Genomic DNA, 14,303 nt, shown 5'->3' on the forward strand with positions numbered 1-14,303 from the left:
GCCGAGTCCGTCCGGCACATTCCATGCGCAGGCTTCTGCTGGCCCAACTCTTGCCCGGCCGGTTGAACGTTGTGCATGCCCCGAACGAACCATGCCGGATACAAATGCCCGTTTGTTCCAGAAACGGACGGTATCGACTGGTACGCGATGCGACCGGGCCTTGGGCTGCATCCTGGATCCCGACGGCATGCATGGTCATGGGCCACGGGCGACGACATGGCCGACAGGCTGCTTCCCGGCACCAATGCGGGCGACAACAGTGCATGCAAGGGCAGGGGCCTTGGCAATGCTTGGAGTCGACTTGCGCCGAGTCCGCCGCAGGGGTTCGGGGTGGAGCTCGGAGTTGGAAACGGGAGCGCCTTGCGCCTGTCCGCCGCCCGTGCCAGGCGCTGCGCCGTCAAGATCGGAGATGGGCGGCGCGAGAAGCCGGTGCCGGAACCCAAGAAAGGGCACGAGGACCTAGACGTCTCGGTCGTTGAGCGAGCAAGAGGCCGCGGTGCCGCTCGCAGAGGCAACTGTCCTCTCCATTCTCGACATCACGCAAGCTACGACGGGTGCTAGAAGTGCCGGCCGGGAGAAACCGTTTCACGCATCCACGGTGCTTTCGATTTGATGAGAGGCCGCCTCGTCCCGAGCACCCCGGCTTGTGGTGGTTCCACTGTTTTCAGATGACAAGAAGTGTTGGGGCCCGATGCAAGTCTCCTCCTTTGCGAATGCATCCCTTGAGCACACGAAAGCCTCCCCTCGAGGGTTCAATCGCCCATCGCTCCCATCCCTAGAGAGGCTGCGGCACGACCGATAAAAACCGGCTCCAAGGCCGTACCTGAGATTTGGCCGACTGGCTGTCACGGCATGCATCCCCTCCGCCGTGCCTATCATTGCGTCGTCACATTCGGATGCAGGGAGATGACGCTACCATGCCGTGAGAAAGAGTTGCTTCGAAAGCGGGACCCCTTGAGCTCGCAGGATGCTATATAACATGGTGTGATGAAATCAACCATGTCGAGGAAGTCAGCCGACACGCAACGGTCGTGGCTACTACTTGGCACTCGTGAGGAACCCCCAAACTTGGAGCACAAATGGTGTCGTGGTACGGCATCGCCTCACGGGCAACCGAGAAGAGCGGCCGAGGTCGACCTTGATTTATCCCTCTCCTTTGCAGCAAAGCTTTCAGGCGACGTCTTGTTCAGAAGCTCGAGCGCCTGTTTGATCCGGACGACGAGCTCGTCCGCCGTGCGCTCCTCGTCAAGCATCTCCCCCTCGACGGCGATCAATCAGGAACCGCACGGCGTTGCAGGTGCGAAAATGCGTGTTCTGCACCATGTTCGTGGCCGGCAAGGAGCAACGTGCATTGGAAACGGCACACCGGACCGCGCTCACCTCCCTTCTATTCACCACCAATTCGCCGGAACCAGCACCGGTCACACTCATGCCCTTGCCAGGGCCAACTCGACGGAAGCGACGTCGCGGGCACGACGCGGTAGGGGCGCTGCCTCCTCCTCCTTGGCATCGATGCATCGTCGGCGCCGGTCTCACCTACGGAGTGGCGGGCGTCTCGACGACAGTCTCGTGGCTACGTCGACCTATCAGCAGAGGCGAGGATGCTACGCCGTCCCCAACAACCGTCCTGCTTGTGCGTGTGCCTTCATACCATTGGAACTCCCCCGAGACCTGCTTCGTCGGGCAAACGCTGCCGTCGAAGAGGGTTGCGGTGAGGCGGCGCATTGATTGCTTCTTCTTGCCCGGCCATGGTCACTCGCTCCACCACGATGTGCCTGGGAGGCGGGGACAGCATCGAGGGAAGGCGTGGGAGCATTGATGGGAGCATTGAGTCCTGACAGCGTCAAGGCGCGAAGGAATATTCATTGCATGCACAATGCATGAATGCCCCGGCAGCCTCGAAGCCGTCGTGAAGGATGACGGGATAAATACAACATCATGACGAGCCCTCGCACTTGCCGACGCCGCTGTGACAGCATCATCGATGAGATCGATGCCATTCACATCACCATCCGCACCATCACCATGCACGACATGATGCACGCCGTCCCCATTCATACATCCGCGCCATCTCTTGGCTCTACCCGCAGCGGCCGCCGTTTTCTGGAGCCGCACAATTGTCCTGTCCGCTTGGATGGTGCCGCTCCGTCCATCGCGAGCAGGGGTTAGGGAGGCATAGGCTTGGTGCGAGGCCTGGAGGCAGCGATGCCCACTTTTGCATTGAAGTAGGTTCCAATTTTCCGCGCGAGGCAGATGATTTGCATAAAAGTCCCGGGGGCACAATCCTGAATCGGGGGCACTCCTTGCGAGCATGAATAAAGCGAGTTTATTTTTTTTTTTTTTTGCACGCTCGTCGTCGGGACGCAGATGGGTTTACTTACACGGACAAGACGACGTATAAAGATGGCATGGCCACGGGCCTCTGCGCCGTCGCTCCTCGCCGCTCACCACCTCCCAACAACTTATCAGCATCCTGCCCAGCATGTCGCACATTGTGAGCGTCAGCTTGCCCTCCTTGGCCGTCGATGCCGGCTACTTCGCCAAGCTGCCCGAGACCAACATCACCAAGCCGGCCATCTCGCTGCTCGCCTACCACAACGACTTTCGCGCCGTCCTGGGATGCAACGCGACGGCGCGCAAGGTCTGGGACCTGCCCTGGGCGGCCTTTCACGAGGGCGGCCTGTACAACAAAAAGGACAACTCGCTCTACATCACGTCCAACTACGAGAGCCTGACGGACAACATCAACGTCACGGTCGTGTCGCTCGACTCGGATAGCTATCCCCTCCGCAGCACGCAGTTTCCGCTGCTCGCCATGGCCAACGGGGGCACCAACTACTACCCGCCCGGGGCCGATCGCCGACAGATGCGGCCGCTGCAGGTCTACTGCGACCAGGGCGACATGAGCAGCCGGTCGCAGCTCCTGGCCGTCGACGCGAACAGGAACACGTCGACGCCGCTGCTGACCAACTTTCTCGGCCGCAACTTTTCCTCGCTCAACGACGTGCGGCAGCATCCCGTCACCGGCGACCTCTGGTTCACCGACACCGACTACGGCCACGTGCAAAAGTTCCGACCGAAGCCGGTGCTCCCGAAGCAGGTCTACCGCTTCGAGCCGGCGACGGGCGTCATCCAGGTCGTGGCCGACGGCTTCGTCGAACCCAACGGCATCGAGTTCTCGCCCGACCTCAAGACGGTCTACATATCCGACACGGGCAGCCAGCAGGCCGAGTTCGACCCGAGGGGCCCGTCGACCATCTACGCCTTCGACGTCGTCGACGGAAAGCGGCTGGCCAACCGGCGGACCTTTGCCTGGGCCGACATCGGGCTCCCGGACGGCATGCACTGCGACACCAACGGCAACCTCTGGGTGTCGTGCGGCGACGGCGTCCACGTCTGGAACCCGCAGGGCATCCTGCTCGGCAAGATCTTTGTCGGCGAGACGAGCAACAACCTCGCCTTTGCGCCGGGCAAGATCTTTGTCTTTTCCAACAAGCGCATGTGGGTCGTCGAGAACGTCGCGGCCCAAGGACGGGAGGTGTGCCAGGACTTTGGCGTCGGATGCCACTGACGACGGCCGGAGCGGCGCCCTTGCTCGGGCGGGAAAGAAACGCACCCGTCGCAGGGCAATGTACACTTGATGATGCGTCACGGGTGAAATGAATCAACTTGTCTCGATGCACCGAACGCCGCCCGTCGTGATGCAAAAGCTCGGCCGGCATGGCAGGTAGCCGTGACCGGCCAAGGTGCGTTCGGCCGCCAGCCAACCGAGCAACTTGGGCGGCGACTCGATTGACGAGACGAGCGGCGACTCGCCGAGCAAGAGTGCTCGTATTGATTACGGAGAATTACTCCGTAGAGAAGCTCGTATCCGGTTGAAGGCAACGCCAAGCCGGGGCCCAAGTACCTGTACCGTTTTGCCAGAGGGGTCGGGTGGAGGTGGCCATGGAAGCTTCCAGAATTCGGATGCGAGGCTGACGACTGCATGGCGAACAGTGAGCAATCCATGCTTGTTGTCGTTTCGGTTCTGGGGGAAACTGGTGACAAGAGATGTCTTTCAATGCATCAAATTGGTACGAAGGGAGGAAATGAAAAACAGGTTGCAGCAACTCGACCAATTTATGCCCTCCGTAATCGCAACGCGAGTGATTACGTAATAAAAGCAAGGCAATTCTACCAATGTACCGACCTGCCTTGGTCAATATATACACACTTGTAATATTTTGTGCACTTACTCCGTACAGCGCAGGTAAGTTGATGGGTTGGCCCAACGGCGTGCATGCATGTAGTGGTCGACAGCGGAGGGTCTCGATATCACAGTGGTCGACTGCCGAAGTAGAGGGTGCAGTAGAGGGTGCAGTCGAGGGTGCAGTAGAGGGTGTGGCAGCCTTGCGAATAGTACGCTCAGGAATTGGTCAGCCTGCCGTTGCAGCGACCGACCGCCTGTAGTGGCAGGGGGGTTGACTCGACATTACAGTGGTCGACAGCCGAGGTGGAGGGGGTTGACTCGATGTTACAGTGGTCGACTGTCGAGGTGGAGGGGGTTGACTCTATATTACAGTGGTCGACTGCCAAAGTAGAGGGTGCAGCAGAGGGTGTGGCAGCCTTGCGAATAGCAATCGCTGCACCGTACGCTCGGCAATTGGCCAGCCAGCCGTTGTATTGATCGACCACCTGTAGTGGCAGGTTGACTCTATATCACAGTGGCCGACTGCCAAAGTAGAGGGTGCAGTAGAGGGTGTGGCAGCCTTGCGCATGGTAAGCACTGTACTGTACGCTCGGGAATTGGTCAGCCAGCCGTTGCAGCGACAGACCGCCTGTAGTTTCAGGGGGCTTCACCCGACATACGGTGGTCTACAGTGGTCGACTGCGGGACGGCCCGACATTATAGCGGTCGGGTTCTGGCAGCCTCGTTGCCTGCGAGGAGTGTCTGCCTCGTTGCCTGACGGCTGCGGTGGTGCTGCGGCGAGAAATGCCTCCCAGGGCCTGCAGGTCATCTTCGACACGCACTCCTTGTGCATCCATCACATCCATCGCCCCGGCATCGTCACCGCACCGCTGCTCTGCCGATGGCTCTCCTGCTCATCCCCTGCTCCCGCGCCCACGCTCGAGCGGGGACCCCCTTGGCCCTCCTTCGGCGTGTCGGTCAAGCATCCTTGGCTCGTTCGTCGAGGACGACGGGTCCGAGGTGCGTCCCGTCCAAGGGCAATGGCGAGACCTGCTCCCGACAAGGTGGCCTCGAGGCTCAACAGCATCGTCGGCCAGCCGTGACGCGGTATTTGTTTTGGAACTCGAGACCAACCTGGCGGCGAGCGGCCATCAACACCCTCCGCTGCCTCGTCGGCTGCACGGCCGGCGACTTTTCGGCCCTGTGGTTCCTCCAAACCTGCCACCCAGAGCTGGGTGTGGCACCCATCATGGCCATCTCCAGTACGTCGTCAGCCGTTGTCGACAAGGTGGATGCATCCACGGCCGGCTGCCTGCTGACGCGGTGATCAGTGGCGAGCGGCTTGACCACGTCGATGCTGCTCGAGACGGTGCTGCTCCGCCTCGGCCGGGACAAGCTCTCCTGGCCGACGGCGGCGAGGACGGCGGCGGGCATGAGCCTCATCTCCATGCTCACCATGGAGATGGCGGAAAACGCCGTCGACTATCACCTCACCGGTGGCCAGGTCGCCCTGGACGAGCCGGCCTTTTGGCTCGCCGCCACCGTCTCCCTGGCCGCCGGCTTCCTCGCCCCGCTGCCATACAACTACGCACGACTGAGGAAGCACGGGAAAGGCTGCCACTGATGCCGAACGACGTCGTCGTGAAGCCTCACCCGTTGGGGAAGCCGGCATCGTCCGAGGCACGGCGAGAGGCGCCGACGAAGCCGACAAGTCGTTTGGTTTCGGCACTGTTGGTCGTTGAAACGTCGGCATGCACGAGCACCTAGGCGTGTTGCTTGCCTCTCCGACCATGGACGAACAAATGGCGTCTGCTTGTGTACGACGCCCTCGCGGACCTATCGGCGGATGACTTCACGACGACGAGCACGTCGAATGCGGTGCAGGCATGTAGCTCCTCCCGCTCGGAGGTGAACAAGACTGTATGCAAGGTGAAATACGCTCCCGAATCCACTCATGCCGCCGTGGCAAGGGCATCGTTGGAACCCATGACCACACGATGCCCACGGTGGCCGGGGTGGGCCCACGAGCCTGTTCGCATCTCGTCCATCGGTGCGTTGCCGTTTGCCGCGACTCGCATGGCTGCCTCGAACCAAGGATTCCCGTTAGACCTTGTTGATCCGGCCCGTCTTGACGTCGTAGACGTAGCCCGAGATGGGCACGTCCAAGACGAGGGGGCTGTTCTTCAGCACGGCGACGTCGTCGGCGACGCTTGCCTCGAGATCGTCAAAGGGCAGGAATGCGATGTGGTCCGCGTTCTCCCCCAGATCGCTTCTAATCTTCCCTCTGAGGTCGCTGTCGTTGAAGGTGAGCATGCCGCAGTCGGTCTGGTCCCACGCGGTGGTTAGCCGACTGCATCGCCCGGCGGAGGATGCGTCGCGGCCCACGAACATGATGGATGACGGCAATCTCGCGCGTGCCCAGCAGCTGTTGCGAGATGATGACGGATCGCAGCGCGTCCACCGCCCGCCCTCCGGCGTTGCGGATTACGTGAGCGTCGCCCTCGGTGAGCCCCAGCGACTTGGCGGGATCGAGCCGGGCGTCCATGCAGGTGACGACGGCAACCTTGCTGGGAGAGGGTCAGGTCCCGTTCGCGCGCAGGGCCGCGGAGGAGGAGAGACGATTACCGGCTCGGTGGCAGCGGGAGGTGAGCGTTGGCAAACGATGCCACGTACGATTCGTTGGCGGCCTGGAATTCTTTGGCGACGGACATTTCGACGACGGCAGCGACTCTGGACGCATCGATTCTGCCTTTGCGGGAACCGGACGCCTTCGCCAGCGTCCCCGCGCTCGTATATAGGCACCTGGACGAGCATCGACGAGCATCGTCTCGTCGCCGCGCTGCGCGCCGCGATGGCGTCAGAAGCCACGACATGATACCATAGGCTCGTGGCCAATGAGCTTGCCCGATGGGAAGCTGAGATGCTGCCGGGAGGCGTGTTGCTCGGAAGCCACGGGGAGCTCTCTATCGCGGCATCGCGGCCGCCACCGAGAACGCTAGAATGACGCCGAAACGACGAGCTAACCGTTCGCTTGCTTTCGTCGCCGAGGCACGCGAGCGAGGGGGTTGCCCTAATCCCGACGACTCCGAAGCCGACTCGTCCGCTGTCGCCCGCTGTCGCCCGCTGTCGCCCGCTGTCGCCCGCCGTCGCCGTCGTTCCCTTTTCTTTGAATTCCGCAGCGGCCTCGTGCAAGCCGTCGCGTGCAAGGGGTCGCATGCAAGACGGTGCCGCTTGCGCCCCGGGCTTGGGTGGATGAATCGAAGCCAGAGGCGAGGCCGGCTGGTTGTGCTGTCGAGTGCCTGCGACGACAAGGAATACATGTACACCCAGCTGGGAACCCTGCAAAATCTCAACGGCGCTCTCAACGACAATTGGCACCACGACGGTGCCGGGCTCTTGTGGCTGGACGCGGTGCGCAGGCGAACGTGGTTCGTTCCATGACCGGCATCGCAAGAGTCCAGCGACGGCGGCTAGCTATTTCCATCGGCTGGTTCTTGCGTCGGGACAAGCAACGAAGACGATGCCCGCGATACCCTCTCCTCTCGACGGCCACGATGAGCTTCGGCGACTGGACCGGTTCGTGCCGGCACGGACGGTGGGGTTCGTACGGGCGAAGCCGACGAGGACTTGCATGTTAGACGACACGATACGAGTGCGCGCATATTCTCACTCGTGCCGCAGGCCCCTGCCGGCTCGTACGCGGTAGTCATGGGCGGTGACACTCCTGGCTGCCTCGGCACCGATCTAGTCGAGGCAACCTCTGCCGTGCTTGCACGCCAAGTATGCCGCGCCTCTGACCATGGACGAGCACTTCATGGCCAAGTACACCTAGATGTGTACTTGCTCGGCAGTCAGAGGCGGTGACACTCCTCGCTGCCCCGGCACCGATCGAGTCGAGGCAACCTCTGCCGTGCCTGCACGCCAATTATGCCGCGCCTCGACCATGGACGAGCACTTCATGGCCAAGTACGCCTAGATGTGTACTTGCTCGGCAGTCATGTGCGTCGATGCATCGTGTATACCCTGCACATAGCCGGTCGAGCTATTCCTGGCGGACGGGAAAACTGGGTATGGATACGAGGCGAGGCGCGAGGGATGCAGCGCGCGTTTCTCGACATGCACCATGCTCCATCAACTGCGCGCTTGCGGCTCGGTGAAGCTGCCGAGTGAATCCTGCGCGCGTGGACGGAATGCCGACGGAATGCCGGCTGCTCGACCAAAGGCGCAGGTGATTGCATTCCGCCCCTGTTCTGGTTCCGTCTCCGTCCCGACGCCGCGCACCACGAGCCGGGTTGCGTGAAGCATGACGATCCGGCAACGTTACCAGAAGGCAAGGCTGGGCGCGCGAGCCGGCAACGCGACGCACGGCTCGAGGGCAGTCGGCTGCCTCGCAGGGCCAAGCTCGCGCACGACGTGCCGACGATGGCGAGTTCGGCCTTTGGGAACCAAGGCAAGCATGAAGCTATACCACGACATCGCCCGAGTGCTATTATTATCCGTCGGCGGACGTTGGTCCGTCGGTGAGCTTTCGCTTTGCTCGGCATAATCCGAAGCGACGAGCGAATCCCTCGGGCGCGGCTAGTCATTGTCCAAGTTCCACCCGCCGTCACAGGACGAGAGCGAGGATTCGACTCTGGTAGCGCCGTCACGGCAAAGTGAATCGACACTTTTGCCAACCCACTATGCGATGCGAGCGGCCGTCACCATCATTGGCCGATCCGACGATTCAAGTTTGGCCAACCACCGCCGGACGCAAATGGCGCAGTTCACGTGCAGACGTCGAAGGATTTCAACTCGTAACGTAGCACATGCTACGGAGCCCTGCCGCTCTCTCGCACCCAGGTGTATACTGCGTTTTCGGCCTCATAGTCGACCGTGATACAAGCTTACATGGACCAACTACAAGCTTACGCTGACTAGATACCGATACTCGCAACAGAAAATGTCCGACTCCGTTTGGAGGCGAACGAATTGCCGGACAATGCAGATCCGAAGGCGTGCATCATGGCCACGAGCCGGAGACGAGTGCGGCGTGCTCTCTATAAAGTCCATGATCTCCGTGCCCAAGGTGACACGCATCTCCGGTCATCTCCTCGCTCTCATCTTGTTCACCACGGCACACCTGCACACCTTCTCTCCGCCACACGATATTCGTCCGGCTCGGCTCACACCACAGCATCATGCATACCGTTACCCTTCTCAGCGCCGCCCTGGCTACCCTGGCCGCCTCGGTCGTGGCGTCGCCGACCCCCAACGCTGCCGCGCCGGAGCAGGTGGAGATTAGAGATTTCGTCGCCACCGTCGTCACGGACCTGAAGGAGTACACCACCACCTACGACGCCGAGTTCAAGATTGACGGCCCCGTCGCCAAGGACCTCAAGTGCTACATGAACGGCCAGAAGCTGGGCGGCCGGTTCGAGGTCAACCCCTGCGAAGGGTTTCAGTACAACTTCGGGCTCACCAACACCGTCGATGAGCTGTTCTTCATGGTCCGCATGGGCTACAACAAGGGCTCCGGGTACGTCGCACCGCCGTGCCGTGGCAGACGGTTGGCTAACGATTCACTTTCGCAGCGAGGAATTCTCGGGCCAGGACATGCTCCCCACGTCGATGTGCGAGGAGGAGGCGCAGCCCAACAAGGACATCTTTGTCAGGAAATGCCGCCAGAACGGTCCCCTGACCGTGACCCTGGATCCCAAGTAAACACGCGGCATTGGGAGCGGACACCCTGTCGGCGGGCGACAGGATACCGAGGCTCGCAGGCTCAAGGCCACAAAAGTACCTCCTTATTAGACGAAAATACCTGTGCACCTTTGCGAGATTGATATCCCTCGATACGAGATTTGACTCGGGCCCACTAGCAAGTCGGCATCGGTTGCGACCCATGCAACACGGAGCCTTAAATCCTTGGCCCTGCCAGTCGTGAACGGGGCCATCTTGCCACCGCTTCGTCTACCCCATGGGCTTGGACGCAGGCAAGAAGACGCAACCAAGAAGACGCAACTCCATGGCCGTGAGAACTTGTAGCGCCGTGGGTACTTGTAGCATCTGCGGTATTGTACTCGTACGCCGCGCCCAAGTGCAGGTGTACAGTATATGAATAGCATCTTGGTTTCGTGCACCGTTGCTGTCCCGTGACACCTAATATTCCTCCGGAACGAGCGACAGTCTCGGATCATCCCTGCGGCTTGTGGAGAAATGCAGCCTTGGGCCCGCCGGCCGGTGGCAGGGTAAAATTCCACTTGCGTGCCGTGGAAGCAAGTGCCTCGTGTGTGCGTGGCCAACGACGCTTCCATGGTGCCGTCGAGCCTACGTGCCGAAAACGACGTGCTCGAGCGGTCCGTTCCAATGCCGCGTCGCGCCCACGGTTCGTCGCTCGTCAGTCGTCGGCTCACACGGTCGGGCCCCCGGTCGGCACAGTCCCGGCAGGATCGTACAGCGGCGCCCATTGGGCCATGGGGGAGAAGCCGTCCCAGGCAGGCGAGTCGAAATTGTTGAGGGGGAAATGCGGCATCTGCTTCAGCGGATCGCCCGCGATCAACTCGCCGGCGCCGGCGCCGCCCGTCATCCATTCCGTCAGCGAGGTGAAGGCGTTGGGGTCGAAGCCGAGGTCCCCGACGTCGTCGGCGTCGGCGTCGGCGCTCGCCGTCGACTTGGCCACGGCCTCGAACGCCCTGCCGTACAGGTCGCCCGCCATGTTGCGAATCTTCTGCACGGACTCGGAAGGGGCGAGCTCGATGAGGCTGTCGAACAGCTGGACGGCCCTCGTGGCGAGATGCTGGTCGAGGGACACAAACTCGTGCGTCGGGTTGACGAGCAGGTTGGCGAGGAGGGTCGTCAGGGCCGACATGTGAGGGCAGCAGCATTGCCTGAGACGTCAGCGGGGGCCCGTCGCGGAGCGTCCGTCGAAGGGACGGGGGGCCTACCAGACAAGGCACTCGGTCGGCGGGGACTGCTCAAAGAGCTTCATGCAGGCGCGGCTCAGCTCGACGCAGTGGCTCCAGGCGCCGACGAAACGCGGGTCGGCGTCGTCGCCGGGCAGGGGCGCGGCCGAGGTGTGGGCGTCCATGGCGCGCACAAAGGCACGAAGCTCGTCGGCGTCGGGCGAGGCGCACCGCGCGAACCAGTCGGCGTTGTTGCCGTGCAGCCCGTGCGTGTTGAGGGTGGCGAGGAGGTAGGCGTAGTGCATCTTGGTCATCATGATGACCTCGCACGGCTTGAGCGTCGAGGCTACGTGCTCGACGCGAAAGGCCGTCGGGATGCGCCGGTACCAATGCTCGAGCTGGCGCTGCAGGTCGGCGGCGCGACGGCGGCGCTCGTCGGGCGGCGCCTTGGTCGAGCGGTTGGAGTAGAGCTGGTCGTAGACCTGGCCCTCGACGTGGGCCAGGTCGACGCGCAGGCGGTGGAAGTTGATGTGGGTGAGGCCGTCGGGCGTCCAGAGGAGGCCGGCGCCGTCCGAGACGGTCAGCGACGGCAGCGGCACGTCGATGTCGGCGTCCATCTGGACCGAGGGCGCCTTGATGCGCAGCGAGATGTCCTCGAGGCGAGCGTGAGCGGGCGGGCGGGCACGGGCACGGGCGGGCGGGCCGACGAGGCGACGTACCTTGTCCAGCGCGTAGGCTATCCAGAAGACGCGAGACCGCTGCAGGTTCTCCTCGGGCGTAAAGTAGGGCACGGAATCCTGCGAGTGAAGGCGCAGGCGGTGGGCGAGCCGCACGGCGGTGCCGATGATGACGCTCGCCGGCTTCGTGTCGCTGCTGTTCTGGAAGAGCAGGACGAGGCCGAGCAGGACCTGGATGCCAAGCAGGTCCCGGTCGCGCGTGACGAGCTCCGACAGCACCGACTGGGCGTTGCCGAGGTAGAGATTGGCCGCGCGGAAGCGATGGGCACCGCTGCCGTCCTGGAGTCCGTCGGGCGTCGGCGTGCGCAGGGCGAGGGCGAGGACGACCTGGATGGCGGCCCAGGCGGCCCTGTCTCGTCGGAAGTCATCCTCCCGGTACCAGCGGTCGAGGAGGGCGACGAAGGAGGCCCGGTCAAACAGGGGCACGACGAGGCTGAAGACGGAAAAGTAGTGGTCGACGATGGGCATGATCTCCTCGGCCGGCGGCAGGGGAAGCTCGTCGGCGGAGGGCAGCGAGGCCGAGGACGGCCGCAGGGAGGTGAGGGGGGTCGACGTCGACGGTCGGCGGTCGGTCCTCGACGCCGCGTCGGGGCTCGTCGCCGTCGTCGGCATCGACGCGTCGTCGTCCTCGTCGGCCGGCGGGAGGAGGTCCGTCGGCGCGCGTCTCGGCTCCGTCGCGGCGGCGGAGAGGCGGATGATGCGCTGCAGCTGCCTCTCGATCCTCGAGAGCCTGCCTTCGACGGTGCCCGCAGCGGCGGGGCTGGGGTCCCTCTCAGCGGAGGCACGAGCCAGGGGGACGGAGGGCGGAGGGGAGAGGAACGCACCCCGGCGTCGGCGGCTCAGGCGGCACCCCGGCCGTCGGCTTCGTCCGGGGAGGGACGCCTCGGCGGCGGGCGATGCTGGTGCGGCATTCCGCCTTGTAGAGGAGGCAGTTGGAGCAGGTCGGCAGCACCATGTCGCACTTGATCTTCTTTGTGCAGCACAAGTCGCAGGCTGGCCCGTCGAGTCAGCGGAGGCACCCGATTCATTGACGGGACGGATGGCCGGTACTTGCCCTTGCGGCGACTCGGCCGTCGAGGCCCGCCGTCTCCGCCGCCGGCCAGCATGGAGACGGGTTCGACGATGGCGTGCGGGCGGCTGCTGGCGATGCCAGGGAGCAGAGACGAGATGGTTGAAGAGGAAGAGAAGGTCGGTCGGAGGTGGCGAGCCGACGAGAGAGCATAGGATGGCGAATGATGACAAATTCAAGGCCTCGCCACCGACGCCACGGCATGCCTCAGGCACGGAAGATTCGGCCGCATCTCGCGGGAAGGTTGATCCGTCATCGCCAGCGGCCGTACGGGCACCGTCCCGAGCAGAGCGTTGCCACCACGACGGCCAGCTGCAAGCACTTTCAAGTAAGAACCCACGTATGCGGTTCATGTGCTTGCGATACATGCACCGAAGGTATTCGCACGGGTACCATCTGCGCAGCCGAAAGCGTTGGTACCCGCACTTGCAGTGACCTGCGCAGCTGCGCACAACCACGGCTCGCCTTGACGGCGGTAGCACTTACTTGTACCGGTACGGAGTCGGGTGTACCTGTCCTGGTGCGGTACGGAGCGAGGGGTAAGGAGCAGAGTCGCGGCCGCTACGAATACCAAGCCCATCCCGCACCACGACTAGCACGCAGTACCTGGTCGAGCGCAGGGCGCTTGTACATGGTCTTGCACGCTACAGGCACGGCGGCGGCGGGAAAGTACAAGTACACACCTACGCGTAAAGTGCTCCCTGCAAGCATCAGCGGTTGGCGGCACCCAGCACCCACTATGCCCCAGCAGTTGGCGGCACCCAGCACCTGCAATGCACCAGCAGTTGGCAGAACCCAGCGCCTGCTACGCACCAGCACTAGCACTATTACTCGGCAGCACCCAGCACCCAGCACCTGTTATGCACCAGACTGCTGCGCATATACCGTACAACAAGCGCGTGCACCGAGTAGTTGCACGCATCGCTGGTCTGCCGAGCGATGCCGAAGCCGCGCAGAGTACATAATGGGTTGCAGGAAAAGAGAGGGAGCGTCGCGAAGACCCGGAATCGTGAGGAGCGTCATTCGGTCGAAGCGACGGTGTCGAGCGGGGGTCGGAGATCCAGGCGCACTGTGGGGGACGCCTCGGTGCCTGGTAGCCCGCGACTGATGTGATGTGACTTGCGGCGTATGTAGTAGGTACCTGTCGACGACATTTGGTGGGTACAGGTACTTGTGGTCGGAGCACGCCGTACTGGGCAGCACCAGCTTGCATTTGCACCGTAGCTACCGCCTCATACAGCAAGCCAGTCGTACAGCAGGTGAACATGCAAGCTGTCGGCACATGGGCGCGCACTCGAGCACTCGTGCATGTCCACGTCGGGTGCGCCATGTACAGGTACATGAGCTTTCACTATACGCATGTAGTCTGTACTTGTATCCACGCTCATCCACCGTCCACCATGCTCCCCTAAATACTCTGTACAAGCGCCTGTACTTACGGCACA

At 62.7% G+C, this 14,303-nt stretch overlaps 7 protein-coding genes across 7 annotated transcripts; 5 read left to right on the forward strand and 2 right to left on the reverse strand.

The window, feature by feature from the left end:
* Nucleotides 1-75: 75 nt before the first annotated feature.
* On the forward strand, nucleotides 76-561 carry DCS_05952 (uncharacterized protein; the record flags this gene model as incomplete). Its single annotated transcript, XM_040803250.1, has 1 exon — nucleotides 76-561. One exon carries the CDS (start codon nucleotides 76-78, stop codon nucleotides 559-561), a length of 486 nt encoding a protein of 161 aa, XP_040653354.1.
* A 438-nt stretch (nucleotides 562-999) lies between these two features.
* On the forward strand, nucleotides 1,000-1,728 carry DCS_05953 (uncharacterized protein; the record flags this gene model as incomplete). The annotated part of the gene is made up of 1 exon (XM_040803251.1): nucleotides 1,000-1,728. One exon carries the CDS (start codon nucleotides 1,000-1,002, stop codon nucleotides 1,726-1,728), a length of 729 nt encoding a protein of 242 aa, XP_040653355.1.
* A 754-nt stretch (nucleotides 1,729-2,482) lies between these two features.
* DCS_05954 (lactonohydrolase) lies at nucleotides 2,483-3,571 on the forward strand (the record flags this gene model as incomplete). Its single annotated transcript, XM_040803252.1, has 1 exon — nucleotides 2,483-3,571. The coding sequence occupies one exon, from the start codon at nucleotides 2,483-2,485 to the stop codon at nucleotides 3,569-3,571; it is 1,089 nt and encodes a 362-aa protein (XP_040653356.1).
* Nucleotides 3,572-5,069: 1,498 nt separating this feature from the next.
* On the forward strand, nucleotides 5,070-5,792 carry DCS_05955 (uncharacterized protein; the record flags this gene model as incomplete). The annotated part of the gene is made up of 2 exons (XM_040803253.1): nucleotides 5,070-5,430; nucleotides 5,500-5,792. 2 exons carry the CDS (start codon nucleotides 5,070-5,072, stop codon nucleotides 5,790-5,792), a joined length of 654 nt encoding a protein of 217 aa, XP_040653357.1.
* Nucleotides 5,793-6,271: 479 nt separating this feature from the next.
* On the reverse strand, nucleotides 6,272-7,384 carry DCS_05956 (carbonic anhydrase; the record flags this gene model as incomplete). The annotated part of the gene is made up of 4 exons (XM_040803254.1): nucleotides 6,272-6,493; nucleotides 6,558-6,735; nucleotides 6,794-6,898; nucleotides 6,930-7,384. The coding sequence occupies 4 exons, from the start codon at nucleotides 7,382-7,384 to the stop codon at nucleotides 6,272-6,274; spliced, it is 960 nt and encodes a 319-aa protein (XP_040653358.1).
* A 1,964-nt stretch (nucleotides 7,385-9,348) lies between these two features.
* On the forward strand, nucleotides 9,349-9,871 carry DCS_05957 (uncharacterized protein; the record flags this gene model as incomplete). Its single annotated transcript, XM_040803255.1, has 2 exons — nucleotides 9,349-9,686; nucleotides 9,742-9,871. The coding sequence occupies 2 exons, from the start codon at nucleotides 9,349-9,351 to the stop codon at nucleotides 9,869-9,871; spliced, it is 468 nt and encodes a 155-aa protein (XP_040653359.1).
* A 688-nt stretch (nucleotides 9,872-10,559) lies between these two features.
* DCS_05958 (uncharacterized protein) lies at nucleotides 10,560-13,491 on the reverse strand (the record flags this gene model as incomplete). The annotated part of the gene is made up of 3 exons (XM_040803256.1): nucleotides 10,560-11,037; nucleotides 11,095-13,170; nucleotides 13,430-13,491. The coding sequence occupies 3 exons, from the start codon at nucleotides 13,489-13,491 to the stop codon at nucleotides 10,560-10,562; spliced, it is 2,616 nt and encodes an 871-aa protein (XP_040653360.1).
* Between the last annotated feature and the right edge of the window lie 812 nt (nucleotides 13,492-14,303).

The sequence above is a fragment of the Drechmeria coniospora genome, chromosome 03 (genome assembly GCF_001625195.1).
Source record: "Drechmeria coniospora strain ARSEF 6962 chromosome 03, whole genome shotgun sequence".
Taxonomy (NCBI): domain Eukaryota; kingdom Fungi; phylum Ascomycota; class Sordariomycetes; order Hypocreales; family Ophiocordycipitaceae; genus Drechmeria; species Drechmeria coniospora.